Below are 20,802 nucleotides of genomic sequence, written 5' to 3' on the forward strand. Positions count from 1 at the left end.
TGGACACTCATCAAGTAAAGCCCACAAGCTCGACATTACGCAAATGAGGCCCGCAAGCGAGACATTTGATAGGCACAAAGGTCCACGAATTCGACACTGATTAAATTGAGCCAACGATGTAATACCGAGCTATAATAGTGGGCTTCTTTTTGTCTATAGTGTCGAGCTCGTGGGCCCTATTTGCGATGATATCTTGCTCTTGGACAGTACAGCTCGTGCACAATTTCACTTGATGTCGGGCTGGTGGGCGTCGTTCACGTATATAGTGTCTAGCTAATGGGCTGAAAGACTTGCGGACTGCACGACTCGTGGGCTGTATGACTCGGGAGCTGTAGACTCGTGGCTGTCGCGCACAATATGTCAGCTCGGTCAACGAGTCAGGTGGCTTGATTCTGGCATTCCGGAAGTATAAAAAGTCAAATTTGTCATTTGAATTGAGAATTGAAAGGGCAGTTATGTCCACTACTTTCAACGCAGACTCTACGAAACAAGACTATAAATTACTCCATATGCGACGCAAAGATAAATACATTACAACTTTTCAAAAACAAAAACAACAAATATTTCCGATTGTTACAAGGAAGCAAAAAGCTCGATTTTTTTTTCTGTGTCCTGCAGCAGTTTTCGCACATACGAATCATCATTGCTAGTGAAGGCATTATCACATTAATAATGACAGGAAACAAATAGATATAAGACTTCAAGTTATTTGGCAGATGGTGGTTGTTACAGAAGGAGGAAGGAGCAGAAATGTATGAAATTAGAAGATTTGTTGCAGGCCGTGTCTATTCGCTGACTGAAGAGGAAGTGCCACTGTAGAAGAAACGGTTTTCGTTCAATGGGCATGTTTTCGCGTTGTTGGCAAAATCTCTGACGTTCACAATTATTGTCTCGTTCAAGTCGGTTTCGTTAAAGCTCTCATGAAAATATCGTGCAGACTTCGATAAACATGCATACAGTGTTGCTTACCTCAGTACTCAACTCTCGGATAAGGCCCGGATTCAAGACTAGACATGGTACTTTATTAGTAGATGAGTAAGTGGATGAGAATATACATGTAATTATGGTTGTATTCAATCACAATTTTTCCTTTCATGTTCTCTCACTCTCTTTTCCACATTCTCATAGATACCTAGCGCTGTCTTATACATGCCATTATCCTGTAAGGTTGTATGCATAGATTATTCCTTTGAATATCATCGTATGTTTATATTTGTATTACCCACACTGTATTCACTATGCTTTCCAAATTTCAAATTAATAGTAATGTCGATAATAATGCTAATGTGACGATGACTTGTAATTGATCCCTGAGTTTGCCTAACCATCTCACCTTCTTCGATCCCGTCTGTATCTATCTTTTCCCTTTAAATCATGGAATACGTCTTATCAAACGTTTTCGTTTGTTATTTCTCTTAAGTTTCCATTAACAAAATTAAAGTGTTGTGCCAAGCAACTAGCAGCAGACGCTCTTGGAACGTTTGACCAAGTTAATCTATTGGAAGAGTCCAACTCAACCTACTGCTACGATCATTATGACGTATACAACTTAAGTTCTCACTATATCCCTGTTCAACGGTCTTCATACATTTGCACGAGCTTGTAATACCCCACCCCCATCCCGCGTCGCCCCCAGATACGGGATACACGAATATTATTTGCCTTGTGTAATCAGAATGTGTTTTCTAAGTCTTTAAGCATTATCATAGCGATCGAACGGTATGGGCTTTATCTAGTTCTTTCCATTCATTTTGATGTCACCCTGTTCTCTTTATCTTATTGTCTGTGTATCTCTCCTCTGAGGATTTGCAGATAACTCGTGCACAAAATCCAGAAATATACATACAAGAAATAAACAACAAAAGAGAGAGGATTTAGGCATCAAAATCTTTTATTGTAGCAAATTTTGGATAGTATTGTGATATTTACATTCAACACTTTTTGTCGGTTTCTTCGGTATTTGATCTCGTTAGATAATTATAAAAAAATAAATGTCAATTGTCCATGTAGATTTAACGATACTGTTCTTGCTGCTAGAAAAACACTTAGAGAACATATCATTCAAGTAGGTCGATTACAAGGAAACTTTAGTGCCATCTGAGCATAGGATGATTCCATTACACAATGATATGCTCAACATTCTCTTTTTTTTTTTTTTTTTTTTTTTTTTTTTTTAGAGTCGAATTTAGTCCAAGATCGTCAATGATTTAAGAGTCTTCAGAGGAATCTGATTTTACGGGAATTTGCAAGGATGTTTGCCCTCGTCTTAATTTCCTTGGAAAAGTCCAACTTTAAGTTCCTTCCCTTCCCCTCAAAAGAGTTAACACGAGGCATTTCAGGGGTGATTGTTCTTTTGCACGTCTATTCTGAAGACACCGATCACTGATAGAGACGTGGCTGTTGCGGAGGAAGGCTCGGGTTGCCGGTGGGCGGGATTGATGGCTGTGTCGGTGAGAGAATCGCTCTGCCAATTGGAACCTTGCACACGAAGGCGTGAGAAGAGCCCACGACCTCAGACGTATCCCAGAGGGGTCCCATACCTCCCGGGATTACCCCGCCTCCGGGGACGCGCCGGGGCGGAATCATATCCATCTCCCGCCTCATGACGGGAGCAATACCAGGTGGAGCACTATGCGGGATTTGGGGATTAATCGGCCACGGGCCACTAGCGAATGCGGAGAAGCCGTGGGGGAAAGCAGGAGTACCGTCCTCCCACATGGTGGGGTTCATGCTGTTCCATCCAAGCCAAACTTCCGTCTCCATAACATTGTCCTGATTGAAACTGGCCACCAAATCGTAGATTTCTCTGTTTTCTGCGGCAGAACTGACCGATGCGAGGGCGCCCATCACAGCCTCGCCGTTTCCACATGGTGTCACCATCTCGCAAAACTCGCTCGCCCAGTTGTACGGAAGTCGAAAGTTGAAGTACCTGGGAGGATAGAGTGAGATCATGAAGAAACAAAGAATATGATGAGAGGGGAAAAAAAACTTTCCTATTTGTATGAAACGGGAAAATACTTCGCACAATTAATAGTCCAATAACGAAGTCATCACCACGGTCGAATCAAGCGGATATGCCTCACAAAAAATTATAATTGATTTTGTATTTGACATTTGATATTTGATTTTGATGTTCTCTGTATGACATCATTCCTTATCTGTTATAGCAATATCATCTGCCATTTTTATATACCTATATGGTACTACACACCATGGCTATAATTATCTAATGCAGTTGTCTTACAAGCATGATCAGCATTCTCTGGACGGTGTTATCGATCGAAATATTTTCAGCATGGTACCGTGTTCGCTTTTAATGCGAAATGACACTTTCTTTCTCAAAAACTTCCTTCACAAAGTTTGCATCAGCTTACTCAGTGCTTAATGAGATGCGATACCCAAAATAACGTTATATCGCATCTCGTTGTTAGCGATAACGCTAAATAAATAAATAAATAAATACAAGAAACGCATCAAACGTCTTGGACGTTCTGCTAGGGTTACTTGTGATAAATGAGGATGTCCCGGAGGAGAATGATACCCAAATATATATATACATATATATATATATATATATATATGTGTATATATATATATACATATATAATGCATATATATATATATATATACATATGTATATGTATATATATATATACATATATATATGCATATATATATACATATATATATATACACACATGGATTGAGTGAACGCAGTCATAATTTGTAAAACACATCAAGTGAAAGTTTGAGGAAAATCGGATAATTCGTTCAAAAGTTTTACAAAGTCGGTGACGTTACTACTGGTGAGGAGACTACTAACTTTCGTGACGTCACGCATGGACTACGATATAAAGAAAATACAAAGATAATTCCACACGTTTTCATTTTTTCTAGCATAATGAAGGAGCACTTCAATGAACTTCTTCAGAAAATAGGGGAAATTATATTACCCTTTGTCAGTATCAAGGAGCGGATGTGTATGAAACCTATACACGTCACTTTTCATTAAAAAAATGTTGGATTGTCCCATTTTGTTCAAACATAAGTGATATGTTCTACTAACATTGCCGCAGTTACTCAATTCATATATTATATAAATTTTAGGTTTCATTCCCCTTCAAGAAAATTAGACATTAGCAATTATATAAAGAGGTAAGGCTGTACATTAATTTCTCGTAAACAGCATGTGCTGCAGTGTATCTTGAAAAGCGCTTGCATTACGACATTTTTGCTTCCATTTTCCATTTTATTTGCTTGTTTGTTATTGCTTTTTTTTTTCTTGGAGCAACAATCTGTACATTACAGGAATGGCATTACGTAAAGTAAGATTTGCACAAAAGGAGTTTAGGGCAAACGGACTTCTGGTTGTCCAAAATGAATTACAAACGCCTTGACTGGTAGTGGAAGCGCAGTGTGTTGAACCCGAAGAGATTTTCAATTGAATTCAAATTCACTAGTTTATCTATGTCCATTAGAAATAGTATTATATGAGTTATCATAACTGGTTGAACCACATTTCCCTATCCGTGCCAGGGTTGCTGATAGGACATGCAGTTTTAGTATTGTTGGTTTACGTGCCAGTGTTTTAGTCGGTGATTTAACATAGAAGATGAAGAATAAAGGTTATACGACGTGTTAATTCAGAACAAGATTTGGGCATCTTTTCGACATTCATGAATCAATTGCAACCTAAGAAAACAACCACCACAACAGTCCCAATCTACAACTTATCCTTGGGCATAATAAGTTGGTCCAAAACATATTACGTACTTTTCTGTAAAGAAACATGCAGTCAGTTGAATGACAACAAACATGTGACTCTTATTTCCACATACCAATCTGCAAAACAGTTTGTCCTGAAACAAACCACCTTCTGCATTTCTTTGATGAAATAATCTTGTTAGTGTAAAAAAAGAGCAGAGCCTCGGGGTTGGAGATAAAATCAAAAGGGATTTGGTTAGGGTTAATGCGTGGGAAACATGCAAAGCAATACCCACACTGGCATTGTATATACACACTTAAGACAAATACACACAGAACAATGACAAATAAACGCACTGGATTTATTTCAATATTTGAAGAAAAAAAAAATCATTATAAGGTAGTTTAATACGATACTACATAACTGTCGGTAATTGAGATTTCCACGTGAATATTATTGTAAAATCATCATTCCATATCAAACGATACAAGATACACCTTGTCATGTATGAATTAGACATAATTTACGATTTCCTTGTATTTACCAGGGAGGTGCTCACCTCCCTGTATTTACCGAACATCATTTGCAAGATTTCATCCGCTGTCAGGAATCTGGCAATGTCTGCAGAATGGAAAGTTTACTATTTTAGTTATTTCAATGAGTTTATTTCAAATTATATACCCAACCCACAGTGGATTTAAACAAGAATCAGAAAGGCGTAAAGAAAACGGAATACCAAAATGAGTTTGTTTTCTTTGTTTATTGTTTGCTCTGGTTGATCATGCGTAATGATTGATTTCCCTTTTTCCCTGCAGCTCATAATAATCAAATTTTCGACGTGCTGTACCACGATTACATCACTTTTGCATTGATGCTGTTTTCGTGCTACAGAATAGACTGTTACAGAATAGACTGTCAACATCGATAATTACAATAATCAAAATGACGAATAAGAACAAGATGTAAAATTTTACGTGCCTGTGATATTAGTCTAGAGGATTGTTTTCTGTTCCAGTACAAGTTAGGTATATTAAAAGTTAGTGCACACTTTTCACGAAGTAGACGTCACTCGAGTACTAATCATGCTGTCCAGATTCACCAGGAGGACGCCCCCATTGCTGGTGTCCGCCACTCTGTTATCATTTACGAGTATAACTATGTGCGATACTGTAATGACTAGAGAGCAAGTTACCTTTGTCAATCGCGTAACAGCGACAACAACAACAAAACAAGCATGGGAACAGGTGCGATGTGAGACAAACAATGCTAAACTTCAACACTCATTCGCTGCTTACAGTCAGCTTACAGCATGTTTTAGTCGTCCACGCTTTCAACGCAGTGTCTTTCGAAAACATCACTATTGTCACTTTCAGAAGGCACATTAGTTGCAAGATGAATTGATGAAAAAAAAAGGTAAACAAGGTTTTGTCATCGGATGGAAGTGTAAAATCATAGGTTGAATGAGTAAGTTCCTAGTTGAGCAGTGTTTGCAGGTTTATGTGGCGATGAAAACAGAACTTATCAAACTCACAAGAAATCGCTTTCGAAAAAAAAAAACAGGAATGATTTCTTTTGTATGTAAATGCGAGTGTGAAGGTATGTGAAGAAGTGATGCATAATGATTCTATGCGTGCATGTGTGAAGAGTGTAATCTAAAAGGTCAATTCATATGACCTTGGATCATTTTTCTGTTCCCTGTTCTTACAAGAATAAGTAATACAATTTTAGCCTAGAACGTCTTGTTGTTTACACTACGCATATCCTTCATGGATGCGTTTCACCTCAGAACGCTTCACTTTATTCAGTTAGGCCTATATACTCGGTAGAATATCAGCTTTGCTTATCTTTAAATGAAATAGTAAACATTCTCTCTTTTAAATTGATGGCTTTTATTTTGCTATACATAATAGTTACGTTCAGACGGTGAACCTTAATCTCGACGATGAGCTAACTTCGAGGATAAACTCTATGGGGCGCCAAGTGTCGCACGGTCGATTTCGTTATGAAATCGATCGTGCGACACTTGGCGCCCCATAGAACTTATCCTCGAAGTTAAGAATCACCTTCTTAACGTAACTCTTATGGTACTCAGGCTTGACTCATATTGAAAAGCTGAAAGCATGGCATGAGGAGAACATTAGAACATCGATCTGGAAAGTATGGGTAGAATTTCCATTGGTCTAAAGAGTTACAAATTAGGATATCTATATGTTAGCTGCGGTATTTTCCACGGTTGTTGTTGTTTTTTTTATAGAAAGAAATAGAATGCTTATTCGCAATGAAAAGTCGAAAATCAAAAGAGCAAGCAGCAACGTGACAATGAGTTATCTTCTTGCATAGCTGTATCAGGTATCCGCTTCAAATAAAACTAATTGTTAGGATTTAGGAAGAGGCAGCGTTTTTCAAATTCATGAAATTGTCAATCAGTTGCAGAGGCAGCGTTTTGAGTGTTGAGTCGCACTGTATAGACATACACGTAGTTTATGAAAGGTATTAAACTTGGAATCGGTTATCAAGTGGTGCAGAGGTTAGGGCGTGGCCGTAGGATAGAGCGTGACCATTGTCTCAGAAGGAGGGGAGAGGGGATGTGACTGGTGCTCGTTCTGTGCTCGGGACTCAAGAGGTAAGGTGGGGTGAGTTTACCAAACGTGCAGTGATACAAAGGATATATAGTTTTAGCGGGCTACGGCAAGGACGGGCATGGAAGTTAATATGAGGAAAGGGGTCAAAAAGAGGTTAAACATCACGTGCATAAGCTGTGCTGATTCAAAAGGGAGAGGTTAAACGATCGAGGAAATGGGGATTTTTATGTAAAGCGTTGTGAGTCATCTAAAATTCATCTAACTGTAAACACGTTTACAGAACTCTCGAATGAAGAGCGAGTTTTTGATCGACACATGGGTATTCAAGGTAAGAAGGAGTGCTTGCTAATCATCTTACCTCTAGATAATCACGTGATCTTTCGTGAGCTTCACCCATCAGCGAAAACAGGTTTACAGAGCTGCATCCTTCCGGTCGTTCAACTTGGGAGGTTTCCATCTGAATACCTCTTCCCTCTTCTCTCCTTCTAAGTCGATGGGGGCGCCAGAGGCATTTTTTTTGTTACAAATTTTGGGTAGACTGGGTTGTCTAATCGTTTCAGTTCAATTTTGGTAGAATTCTTTGGAGTGATAGCGACCACTCAAACTTGGTCCGCTTTAAGTTAGATTAAGCGTTCATTTTCGTGTCGCACTTACAAGTCAAATTTTCAAAAGATACAGTTGACTCATAAACGGTCTGTTTTTTTTTTTTTTTTAAAGGGATGTTGTCGAGTGCAACGTTGACTGCTGAATTCACGAAAACATGACGTTATCAATTTCCTTTTATAAACCATTGTCAATGTTTCATCCAAGTAGCAGCCATTTTTTCTATTATCTACTTATCCTGTTTCTATCACTACCTGACTTCTATTATTACTACTACTACGGCTATACTGCTACTGCTACCACTACCACTACTACTACCACTACCACTACTACTACTGCTACCACTACTACTACTGCTACATGTGCGACAACATTAGTCTCTGACGATATGACTGATACCACAAACAACATCTACACAAAATAGCCAACAACAACAGCTGTAGATTATGCTCAGTTTAATCAAAAAGTTGACGTGTCAATTCTGTTTACGAATTCTGCAGATCTTTCTTATTTCATTCCAATCTGCCAGCAAATAGTTTGATGTCTGCTCTAAATCATTCCCAAGAAACGCTATGTTAACTGGCCTTTCTACTTTGTGTTCATGCTTAATCACTGTCAGGCAACAAATAGCAATTAACGTCATGTCGACAAAAAAGGGGAATATCAAAGTGAGCATTTATTTTTGTTTGCTCCTTTCGTTACTTGCGAAGGAAATAAACTAACGGAAATTAACCGGGAGCATCCATATCTTTAGTCGTGTGCAGGAGACCTACCAGGGTTAGTTGTTTCTAGTGAGTGGCATCACCATCTGTGTCACTATCTCGTAGGAAAAAGCCATGGTAGCTTGGAATCTGTTTCATATAAGGGTTAGAGTACATGGAGCACATCATGTTATCTCTTCGAAAGCTCTGAATGTTGAAGTTCCCACGAACCAGATGCTTTTAACATTAATTTGCATTGGACATCATCTTTCGGAGGGGCAATTCCCTGGGACTGCAGCACAATGTAGCATACAACACTTAGATTTACAGCCTATCAAGCCGGGTCCTTCTTTTCAAGCTTATTTCATGGATTTTCAATGACCATTAATAAGACCAGGACCATCTACACGTGCATTATTAAAGAGATCAGGTGAGAAGAGTCTAGGAAACAGAGTTTCGAGTCTCACTCGGCATGGATTGTTCTTTCAAAGAAAAGTGGCACAAAGAGTTACTTGGCTATTGGTACTTTGCACACAAATGCCTGCAAACGGCCCCTCGGGTTGACGGGGTACCACACTGGTCCATTTCTTGCTGGTATCCACGTGTTGTTTGGCCCCTGGCGGCCCGGTGTCATTTCCTTTTGGCGGCGCATGACTGGAACGAGGCGTGGCGGCTGTGCGAATGGGTTCTGTTTGTTGATCGGCCAACCATTGGCATTAGGGAGACCACCAGTGACAAAGGCGGAGAAGCCGTGTGGGTAGGCCGGTGTTCCGTCCTCCCAATTGTCGGGGTTCTTACTGTCCCAGCCGAGCCAGATTTCATTTTCCATCATGTTATCTCGCGAGAAGCTGGCCACGAGGTCGTAAAGGTCTTGGTTTTCCTCCGGCGAGCGGACGGACGCGATAGCCCCCATGACGCCACTGCCTATTCCACACGGTGTGGTCATCTCGCACAGCTCGGACGCCATTTCGTAGGACAGCTTGAGGTTGAAGTATCTGAATAGAAATACAAATAAGCTCTTTCAATTCCAATTCTGGCATTTAGAACTCTTGAAATGAACATCACAGTGCGAATGGAACGCAAAACCAAACAAACAAACAAAAAAGAATGAGTCGCTTTACAAAAATGCTATCAATACTCAATTAATTTCAAAGTCAATATGCACTCGAAGCATGCAATGCCATGCAGTAAATCAGATAGATCACATTTAACCTTAAAGCCGGGAACAATGTCTTCCTCATTTGATACAATGTTAAAAACAACTTGAGATCTAATATTTTAACCTTATTTTTTCGGTTTTCTTGCAGAATGATTTCTTTAAGAGACGATAGAAAATGAACAACTGCAAACTAGGTGATCTTCATTATCAATGAAACTGAAGTTACTGAAAGTAAAAATAATAGCATCCTACTTTATTTATACCATAACTACACGTACGTTAATCACTACCTTTCAAGGACACAAACACAATAAACACGCAGAGACGAAAAAACAACAACACGCAGAAACAAAATTAAAGAATAAAATTGAACAGAATATAATTGACACGTGAGGAGAAACAGCGACATACAAGTAAAGAAAATAAAACAATAGGTAAATCATAAAATAATTCATGCATGTTAACAGACAATTAGAAGGACAGTAGTTGTGAGTTGCGAAAAAAATTAGTATAACTCTAACTTTTCATATATATATATATATATATATATATACAAATATATATATATATATATATATATATATATATAAGTTCTTTGCATGAAAACGAAAATGAAAGTAACCCATATCATGAAAACTAAAAATACAATTATGAAATGAATAAAAAGAACAAGAGAAATAGAACAGAAACAGACAACGAATGATCACACAAAAAAAAAAAACCCACACACACACACATGTAACGTAAACAGACATTTCAAAACATAATGAATAAAAGGGTGCAATTACATGCGAATAAAGTGCAGCTGTTGCAGGAATTACTATAAATAGAACAAGGAAAAGTTAACACATCGTTAAGTGTCATAAATCAATATGAAATGAAGATTTAAACACAACGGAAAAACGGAGCAACAACGGAAAACAGAAAGGAGACGAGACATTACATGCAACATAGAAATAACAAAATATTAGCAAAAATTTCAGACATGTCTGTTCAAATTATATGAAATATTGTAAGTAGAAATAAAAAAGAAGAACAAATCATATAAAATAACATTTTAACAAATCGAAATGATTAAAAGAACAAACTTAAGATGAATAGGATGAAGTTAACTTCCTCAAGTTTTACATGGGCGGGTTTGTTTGTCGTATGATAATGGTCAGCCTCAATTAAAGTAGGCCTATATCCACTTCCCTGTTCCTTCCTAGCCCCTCCCCAATTGATAAATGTATACCTTAGTCATCAGGAGCCCCACAGTGATTCAATTTCCTGTTAATGTATATAAAGGATATGATCCCCAGTCGTACCTTCGAAGCCACATCATACATGCACTATTTATATACACATACATACATCTGCATAGTAAGTAACATCAGTGTAAAATACCGGAGGCCCAATTTAAAGTTTCCCCATTGAATTACTCTAGTGGCAACATTAAACATCGATTTCATTAATTGTATGTCTATTGAATAGTCTGATTCACTCATCTTTGTCATCATTTCATTCAGATAACAGTTGAAGTGCTGATAAATTGAAGTTATAAAATCAAAAGAAACTCTGATATCATGATCAAATACAATCAGATCTGACAACATAGATTATCACTTTTATGAAATTGGTCAATGAACAGCTTTTGGGAGCGTCTGTTATTTTACTTTAACTTTATCTATTCATATGACGTATGGCATGTTGACTGAGAACTATACCAAATTTCAAACTGAAAATGCCTACTGGGCTTGTTATCATTGATGGCAGCTGCACTAGGTTAAGAAAATACAGAAGTTCCTTCCAAAAACTAAACAGATAATAATTACACAATTGAGGTCAATATGTGTCGGACATGCCTTATGTTAACTTAGATAAACAGCAGTAAAATTCGACTTGAACTCGGTGAAATTCAAATGTGCACAGGTTAAATAGAAAACAAAAGACAAAACAGAAGAAAACAATCGAAAGTTAAAAAAAATCATATCAAAACAAAATTAAAGTAGCAATTAAAAGGAAACGTACAGAACACTTGTTATCAAAGAAACATAATACGACAAAGAAATGAAATAAAAAAAAATCAAATACATTGGATGACAGTAAAGTTAGTTTATTAAAATGAAAACAATATACACTACAAATGAACATTACCATGATTTAGTGTATAAAAAATTTGACAAATAATGATATTAGACAAAATATTGTTATAAGAAGGGTTCAGTTTCTAATTTTAGTTACACTCATAAAAAATCATACCTTTTTGCCGCATGTAAGTTTCTCTTGTCGGGTTGTTGCGAAGGAAGAAGTAGAGTTGACTTGCGTTTGAGTTTGGCGAAAAACTTCTCGAAAAAACGAAGCTCTGTCTCATCTAAAACTAGTTACTAGGAAAGTACCATCTCTGTTTTAACATTGCTCAAACATTGGTCTCAGTTTTGAAAATTATTATTTTTTTTTGCATTCTGTAAATGCTGAAAATGTTTTGTATACTGGTAGTCCTCTTTAAAAAATCGGATGCAAGACCTTTATTTTGGTGTCTCAATGATTATTCGTCCACATTGAAATATTGTTGGTGAAGGTGGTAAATTCAAACACCAAATTGTGTATGGTTGAAGAAGGAAACTAATGAGTTGTTTTGGAACAATTCATGAAAAAAAAAGAAGAAATCATTTTATTAGGGGGAATAAGATAGCGTCGCAATTAATGTTGTGTAAAAAAGTACCGGTAAAGAAGTTTTATGAACTCTTTCTGTCCCGGCAGTCTCTAACATTACAATGGCTTAAAACAAATTTATTTGTTAAAATGGCAATGCATTAAAGTGAAAATCTCATTATAACGGTGTGACAATCTAGACATGACCATTCGTGATCTGTCAGTGTCATGACTAGCTTAAAAGAAGCAATAAAAAAAAATGGGAAGAGGACTAAAATGGTAATTGTGACAAGAGCATTTCGAACAGAGGCACCAACGTAGATGACTTCACCAGTCGAAGGAGTCGTGACGTCATCCGGTCGTCATCCCCAGATAGCGAGAGGTCCGATCAGCAGCAGAAACCGATTCCAGTTCTTCCGATAATATAGCGTCCGATCGCAGTATCGACTTGACGCCGATAGCAAGTCGATACTGTCGTGAAGTCGATCTGCTATCGATAGCTTTAAATTCTGCTGCGTTGAGCGTCCCCTCCGTGTAGGTACGTAGCACTCAGAGGAGATGACTACTTGTTAGAGACCTCCTAGACACATTTTCTTTCGCCTCCACTGCGCACACACAAACACACTCTCTCTCTTTTTTTCATTCTCTTCCCCTTCTGTTTCCCAAACTTCATAAAGGACGAACTGCCAACTTAATGAGTCAAGTGTTATAACTTTGCATAGCCAGAATGCTTTATGCATAATATAAGCATGCGCAAAACAATTTACCCCATCCACAAGCATGAGTAACGTTTCTCTACTGAATCGTTAATGGGTATGACTACACACACGAACACACACACATACACACACACGATATTGCAAACCTTTGTTCTACCTGTTTTTACTTGCAGTCTTCCTCAAAAGCAATAAAAAAGAAAGGTGTCTTTTCTGGTCTGGTTGACACGGTAGTCTCGTTTGACAAAGTTATGTGAAAAGAAAATCAGTAGTTTAGTATGAAAAATGTGTTATTAATTTTTAACTTCATACCTGTAACATGACTGGCCATCTTGACTGCGTACGTAGTAGGCTGGACAGTCTTGCGCTGAAGCAAAGGCTACTAAAGTAGCTACGAAAACGAGCACTGCTCCGTTCATGGTGGCGTTCTGGTACGATAACTTACAGCAGAGAACAAGCCCGATGCGATCACAACCACTACAGAGCTAGAATGAAACGCTTCGCAACTCTGTTCCCCATCTCGCTCAGTGCAACCCTTCCCGAAGAAGCGTTCACCAGGAGTGGGCGTGTCCATAGAGGTTGCGTGCGCAACATGGGTGTGTCCCCAGCGCTGGAAGGGAAAAGTGGGCTGGAACTTGTCGGCCAATCAGGAAAGTTGGGCAATTGACGCACATCCAGGCCCGCCTGGGGCTCCGCAAGGAAAGCCTGAGTCAGGGGCTTTGGGGTGAGCTTGTAATAACCCTTAATGAAAACGACTTCCTGGTGCAGGGGGAGACTTGCAGTAAGGGAGTGTGTTACTGTGGTCCAATCTTTGCTAGATCTATATTACGGCATACCGAATTCGGCTGTGATATCATCAGCCGGAATGAAAGGGGTCAGGAAAAAAAAAAAAGAAAAAAAAAAAGAAAGAAAGAGGGGCTACAAGTTGCCTAATTCACTTCGTATGCTAAATGCGTCACACGTCCAAAGTTGCCAAGCAAGTCATACGATTTTAACCCAGGTCGTGCTCATAAATGCTTAAAATAATCGTTAATCGCAAAGGTCATGTTATTAGTTTATGATTACGAGATAGTTTCTCTCGTAATGTGCGTCATGAAATGCCTGAGAGTATATCGATTGTGGTGGGAGGACGACGCCGACAAAATTTAGAGACACGTGAACGTTACGTGGGTTTCAAGTGGTCAAAAGTTTTCCACAGAGTTCAGAATTTCTGGCAAAGTCCGTCCCTCCCTGAAAAGTTACTGAACTGCTGAATGACCATGGGGATATACCATGCCTCTGTATGAAAACGACGAGTAATATTTGCAAAAAAAAAAAAATGCAAAATGACTCAACCAAAGATATCTTTGTCCCTTTGTGGAAAGAAAATGTTAGAAAAAACCGAAAATGTCTGTCACAGAAAGTCATCACTGGGTCCTCCGAAAAAAAAAAAAAATCACATCCCTTCGGATAAAAAGATTTTAACAGAGTTATTTTCAGCATGGGCTCAGGAAAAAGAGGATTTGACTGTTCCGCGTGAAAGATTTCAGACGTCAGTGGATCACGCAGTCCCAGCAACTACGACAAACAGAAATATTTTGTCTCTCATAATTAGAATCCTCCGTTTGCTCCAAGCTGTTCAGAAAACCATAGAAGAGGCAACATCAAGCGTTGAAATAACTTTTGCACATGAGGCGCTTTAACCATTATATTGTACTATAGAAAAACCATGCACTACTCTTTTGTCATGCAAATATCGTTAGAAATCAATTTCTGAGTAGTTTCTGCTTATAAATTGGCATGCTAGCACTTATAATAATAATTGTCTCAAAACTTTTTGTCTCCACTTCTTAATCTTTTACAACATATATCACATTGTAGCTCAGTAATGAGATTCATGTATGTAATGTGCTATTGTACATTAATTTTGTCACTATCTCTTGCGCTACATAATTTTAGTTACATAATGTCTCTCCATTGCTAACTATCATTTTGGGATGCTTACATAATGAACTGCAGAGAAAAAAATCAAATAAGATTTTCGATCGCACATTTAATATGCTTATACATTGCTTCTTACGATTAGAGTCTTTTATTTTGATATGCAAAGAGTTTACTTGTAGTCGAATAAACAGATGAAATATTACTGCAGTCCGAGTTTGTTATTTCTTAGTCAGTTACGATGAAGAAGCTTGCTTTAGTAGGTCATGGACGAGGACATGGATAGATATATCATGATTTTCAAGATAAATTGTCAGATGACAAGATCTATTGATTCTGGCTTTTAATCTTATTTTGTAAAGATTGTCACAAACTTCTCGTTCTTCTGAAAATTGTAACTAGAGGACTACAACGCCTGGTTTCTTTCAATGAACAGCGCCAACTGCGGTAACAAATTCTGCTGCTTATGACTTTAAAGTAGGATTCAAGTTAATGTTCAATACGCGCGTGATCTCGTTACATTCGCATCTTAATCTCTTCAGGCGCCTGAAAGCGATTACTAAAGACAAACAAAAAACAAACAAACAAAAAACAAACAAACAAACAAACAAAACAAACAAACAAACAACGACAACTCTCAAATCTCTTAAAAACAACAACTACAGAATGCAAAAGCATGCGGCGGATCCTTAAAATGATCCTCGGAAGACTATGTTAAATAACTATATCAAATGATATGATACTTCGTGACATTGAAAGAAGTAATAATGAAACGGTATGATCTCTTGTAAAAAAAAAAATGTCATGTTCGAGTGTGGACCAATCATAAAAGACAAAGTAAAAACCGACGGGTTCTGTAGGATCAATGCGCAGATTTGTACATAAATCACTTCCCTTATTAAATAATGATGAGGATCGGCTGTTTTACCAATGCTAAACACAAATTTACCGACATGACATATAAGTAAAAGGTTAAACTTAACCTACATTCTTGCTATTAAATATACACTGTGCTGTTATTTCCACTTTATTCACATATTTGCATGGCGTCATTTTAAAATAGATACAAAGCGTACACAGACTTAACAGTCTTTCATTTAGAAACCACGTGGAAAAGAATTATGAAGTCGAGTAAGATGTATAATGAAATATAATGAAATATGCAATAAGCGCTGTTTCTTGCATAATCAAAGAGCACTAGACTTTCAGAAATCAGGATGAATAACATTACCCTTAAAAAAAAAACTTTAAAAGAACGAGTGAAAACGTTCACTCTAGAAGGAGTATATTGATTTCAGAAAACATTGAATTTAGAGTAAAATCGTTATGAATTTGGAATGAAAATAAGTTTTTTTTTTTTTTTTTTAAAATACTTATTTTGGAGTGACATCAGGGATCAAACAAACATCTTGGAGTGATCCTGCAGTGTTCACTCCAAAATTAGTGAAAATAAACATTTTCACTCAAAATTCACTCCACTTTCACTCTAAATTCACTCTTTTCTGTTATTCACTCCTTCAAGGCTATTGAACATTTTTTAAGAGTAAGTCAGTAACAAGTGGAAGTAATGGGTACTTTTGATTTACGACGACTATTCGGAAATTTAAAAAGTTTATAACTTTTCAACGGATCATTTGATTGTCCTCAAATATTGACGCTGTGTGCTGTAAATATTGCTGCATTCAGATCAAGCCATCACATTTATGTGTTCCGTACTGTATATTTGCGTTTCTTTCATCTTCAAGTTGTAAGCTTTCGCATGTACAGTGTAGCCTATCGTTGTACTGCCTTTGTAGGAAATATCTGCATGTAGGTACATGCAAGGTTGTTGTGTGTGAGCATTTTCTTTTCAGTTGAATTAGGACAGCTGAAAGCAATAAACCATCATTTCTTCTTCTTCTTCTTTTTCGCGTCCCCTAAATATTTTCAAAACACAATTTGATACAATTGTCATGTCTAAGACATTATTCAAGAAGCACGTCGAAAGTTACTGTTTAAGAGCAGAGAAAGAAAAAAGAAAGAAGAACAGAAAAAAAAAACGAGAGAGAAACGAAGAATGGAAACAAGACTGTAAGACGATAAGACGACAAAAAAAAAAAACAAGATGAAAACGGGGAAGAAGATGAGAAGATGGAGACGAGGATACCTAAAAAGAATTAAAAAAAAAAGGAGTGAAGGAAGAAATATTGAAAAGATGCTTGGGAACACATATGAAGAGAGAAAACTTGGCAGGGGACAAGCAAAATGACAGTGTATAGACGTACGAAATGATTTAATTAGGTGGAATGCTTGGTTTCTGGCAATCTACCACAGTGCTAACGAGTGAAAAGGGCTGCCTTTCCATTAGTGCCAAGAGTGAACATCCAAAAATAAATCGTTTGAGTGAAAAAAAAATGAAAAAACAGTTTCAAACTATCGACCAAACCGGAACAGGATGATTAACAGTGGATTTATTTGGCATGCATCCGGCTATAATTTAACTATGACACTCTCCACTCAATTATACCCGAGCATTTGTCGCCCGATTTCCTGTTGTAGGACCATGTGGAGCCGGGAAATGTGCAAACGCCGGGAAATGTGCAAACGCCTGGAAATGTGCAAACGTCTCGCCGGGAAATGTGCAAACGCCGGGAAATGTGCAAACGTCGTGCCGGGAAATGTGCAAATCTCTAAATTTCATCAACGGGAAATGTGCAAACGTGACGCCGGGAAATGTGCAAATGTTCAATTTTGCCGGGAAATGTGCAAAACGTCGCCGGGAAATGTGCAAACCATTCATTTCACCTATATTATGTAGAGATGGAAGAGAAACTCTCAATCAAAGCTGCGCACGAACCATTACCATCTTTACCACCTGTCTTAGCGACCATCTGTCTTGTTTTTTTTTTATATTACATTTTCAGCATTTTCTTGCAAACCCTACAACGAATTTTCACCAGATTTGGCAGATAACATCTTAATGGTGATATGATCGTAATTTGTCAAAATAAGCCCCCCCCCCCACACCAGTCCTAAGGAGGGGGGGGGGGGGACTTGAAGCCTCAGAGTTCCTTAACGCTTGATTTTTTCTCTTCATCTGTCGAACCGAAAAAGAAAGAGCTAATTAAGTTAGTGCTATGAAGACATTAATGACTAAAATTTCATGTTTGATTATGGCGGACCCAGGGGTGCCCTGATCGGGAGTGAGGGGAAGGGGGGGGGGGGGGGGTTAAAGCTTCACTTTTAACATCCCAAAAATCTGGATTTAAAAAAAAATCTTTTTTCTGTCAAACCGAAAAAAGATAGAGCTAAGTAACACTGTTAGTGCTATGAAGACATTAATGTGATTAATGAATGAAATTTCATGTTTGATTATGGCCGATCAAGGGGTGCCCAGATCGGGGGGGGGGGGGGGGGGGGGGGTGATGGGTGGAGGGGGCTATTCCACATTAGCATCTTCTTGAAATATCTATGAGGGATTTTCACCAAACTTGACAGATAGCAAGATTATGGTAATAGTTATGATCTTATTTTGTTCAAATGAGCCCCCCCCCCCACTTCCCCCACCGCCGAAGGGGGGGGGGGGGTGGGGCTGCGGGGCCCGGGTTGAAGTTTCAGTGTCCCCAAAACTCTGGATTTTTTTAAATCTTCTTCTGTCAAACCGATAAAGATAGAGTTTAGTTAGTGCTATGAAGATACAGCGTTAATGAATGAAATTTCATGTTTGGTTATGGCGCGGATCAAGGGGTCTCCAGATCGAGGGGGTGAGGGCAAGGAGAGGAATTTTCCACATTTTCAGCATCTTCTTGAAAAATCTACGACGGATTTTCACCAAAATAAGCCAGTTCGGAGTTCCACTTTGAGCATGAGCAGAAACAAGGTCATTCGGACCAACAGGCATGTTGGTTTTTAAATTCACTGGGATAAGCATCTGTCATGTAATGATTATTCATGTAATCCTTATAAATGCCGCTTGCCAGCACATCCACCTGACAGCAAAAGTGGTATTTGGCAATATCAATAGAAAGAGATTGTCAATACATCCAATGCAAAATAATGAAATGGATGCTGTCTCAAGTGTGAATTGACAGATCATTCTGCTCATCTGGTCTACGCAAGTTTATTCTTTGTTTGAACGGGATTGATGGATCCCATAAATTGTTACGTAAAGCTTATCCATTATGTCGCACTGAAAACGAGTGAAGTGCCCCTAACCAACTGAGAAAAAAGAAAGGTCATTCGTACCAATGTGCCCATGAGCTAACTCCGAACTGGCTTATTGGCAGATTGCCTCTTTACGGTGATATGCACTTAATTTGTTAAAATGAGCCCCCCCCCCCCCCCCCATACACACACACACACACACCGCTTAAGGGGGGGGGGGGGGTTGAAGCCTCGGAGTCCCTAAACTCAATTTTTAATCTTCTTCTGTCACACCGGAAAAGAGAGCTTAGTTAGTGCTATGAAGACATTAATGCCTGGAATGTTATTTCACGTTTGATTGTAGCAGATCGAGGGGTGTCCGTATGGGGGGGGGGGGTGAGGGGGAGGAGGGGGGATTTTCACATATTCTGCATCCTCATGAGAAATCTTTGACGAATTTTCACCGAACGTGGGAGGCAGCATCTCTAGTGTGATAGAATCCCACTTTGTTCGAAGGGGCAACAAGTCCAAGTTGTTCCCCTTCCCTAAAGCTAGGGATAAGACCAGGGTAGCCCCCACGTCATTTAGTAAGCAGACGTGAAATTTCATCAAAGTATAGATCTACCTTCTAAAAATGTGATAAGAATGTGTTCTATTACTCTTGGTTGTATAGAAAATTTCTTTAAAAAGTATGTATTCCGGTTTTTTTTCATATGTATAGGGTTTTCAATAAAATTCTGTATTCCACCCGAACGACCCCACCCCCTCGTGTTGGTCCCTTTCAAGTTCAAGGGGCGGAGATGGGGTGGGGGGGGGGTCCATCTCCACCCACCTTAGGGGTTGGGGCAGTGCTCATCTAGACAAATTGAGGTAATTTTACCAGATAAATACGCTACGCTACGTTTCAAGCTTGGCAAATATCTATAAGGGTTTCAAGAAGAAGCTGAATATGTGACAAATCCGCCTCCGCCGCACTTAACATTAATTCATGAATTAACTTACCATAACAGGCACCAGCACTCTATTAGCTCCATCATTTTTGTATAGGCTTTTTTTTTTTTTTAAAGCTGATATATGATTTTACTATCCGAGGGATGCGTCTTGAGTTTTCAGGAAAAAGATAAAAAATGTGAAAACTAAGACTCCTTCCTACCCACTCCCCTTTTTGGGCATCCCTTCATCTGTCATAGTAAACTTGAACCTACATCATGCATTAACTGTATTTACAGTACTATCACCATAAAGACGCTATCTGCCAAGTTTGGTGAAAATTCGTCATAGATTTTTCAAGAAGATGGAGAAATCTGAAAGATGGAGAAACCTGGAGAAAATTGAAAATCCCCCTCCTCCCCCTGGTTACAGCTCGTTATTCCGAAGGTTCTTATTCCGAAGACTGGTTAATCCGTAATGAGCCTTCGGAATAACGAACCTTCGGAATAACGCCACAAATTTTCAGATTAACGAACCCTTTTTCATTTTCGGATTAACCCTAACTTACCTGGGCTATTTAGAGAGCTTGAATTCTTGGGGGGGGGGGGGCATTATGCCCCCCTTCAGATCTCGGCCGTTGATCGCGCGATCGCCGCAAAATTTTGCATGAACATAAAGCCGGATGTAATCTACAAGATTGTTTAGTTAAATTTTCAAAAAAAATTGCATT

At 38.5% G+C, this 20,802-nt stretch overlaps 1 protein-coding gene across 1 annotated transcript; it reads right to left on the bottom strand.

The window, feature by feature from the left end:
• Nucleotides 1–2,313: 2,313 nt before the first annotated feature.
• Nucleotides 2,314–13,569, bottom strand: LOC140229091 (41 kDa spicule matrix protein-like). Its single transcript, XM_072309355.1, has 2 exons — nt 13,413–13,569; nt 2,314–2,929 (listed from the first exon to the last, which is right to left on the bottom strand). Exons 1-2 carry the CDS (start codon nt 13,517–13,519, stop codon nt 2,380–2,382), a joined length of 657 nt encoding a protein of 218 aa, XP_072165456.1. The 5' UTR covers nt 13,520–13,569; the 3' UTR covers nt 2,314–2,379.
• Between the last annotated feature and the right edge of the window lie 7,233 nt (nt 13,570–20,802).

Source organism: Diadema setosum, chromosome 5 (assembly GCF_964275005.1).
Source record: "Diadema setosum chromosome 5, eeDiaSeto1, whole genome shotgun sequence".
NCBI classification, from domain to species: domain Eukaryota; kingdom Metazoa; phylum Echinodermata; class Echinoidea; order Diadematoida; family Diadematidae; genus Diadema; species Diadema setosum.

What these genes read in the sequence shown, in the direction of transcription:
- LOC140229091 (XM_072309355.1), bottom strand. Translation starts at nt 13,519, where the DNA reads ATGAACGGAGCAGTGCTCGTTTTCGTAGCTACTTTAGTAGCCTTTGCT. An exon ending in GATGGCCAGTCATGTTACAG is followed by an intron (nt 2,930 to 13,412) that starts GTATGAAGTTAA and finishes CTATCCTCCCAG; the next exon opens with GTACTTCAACTTTCGACTTC.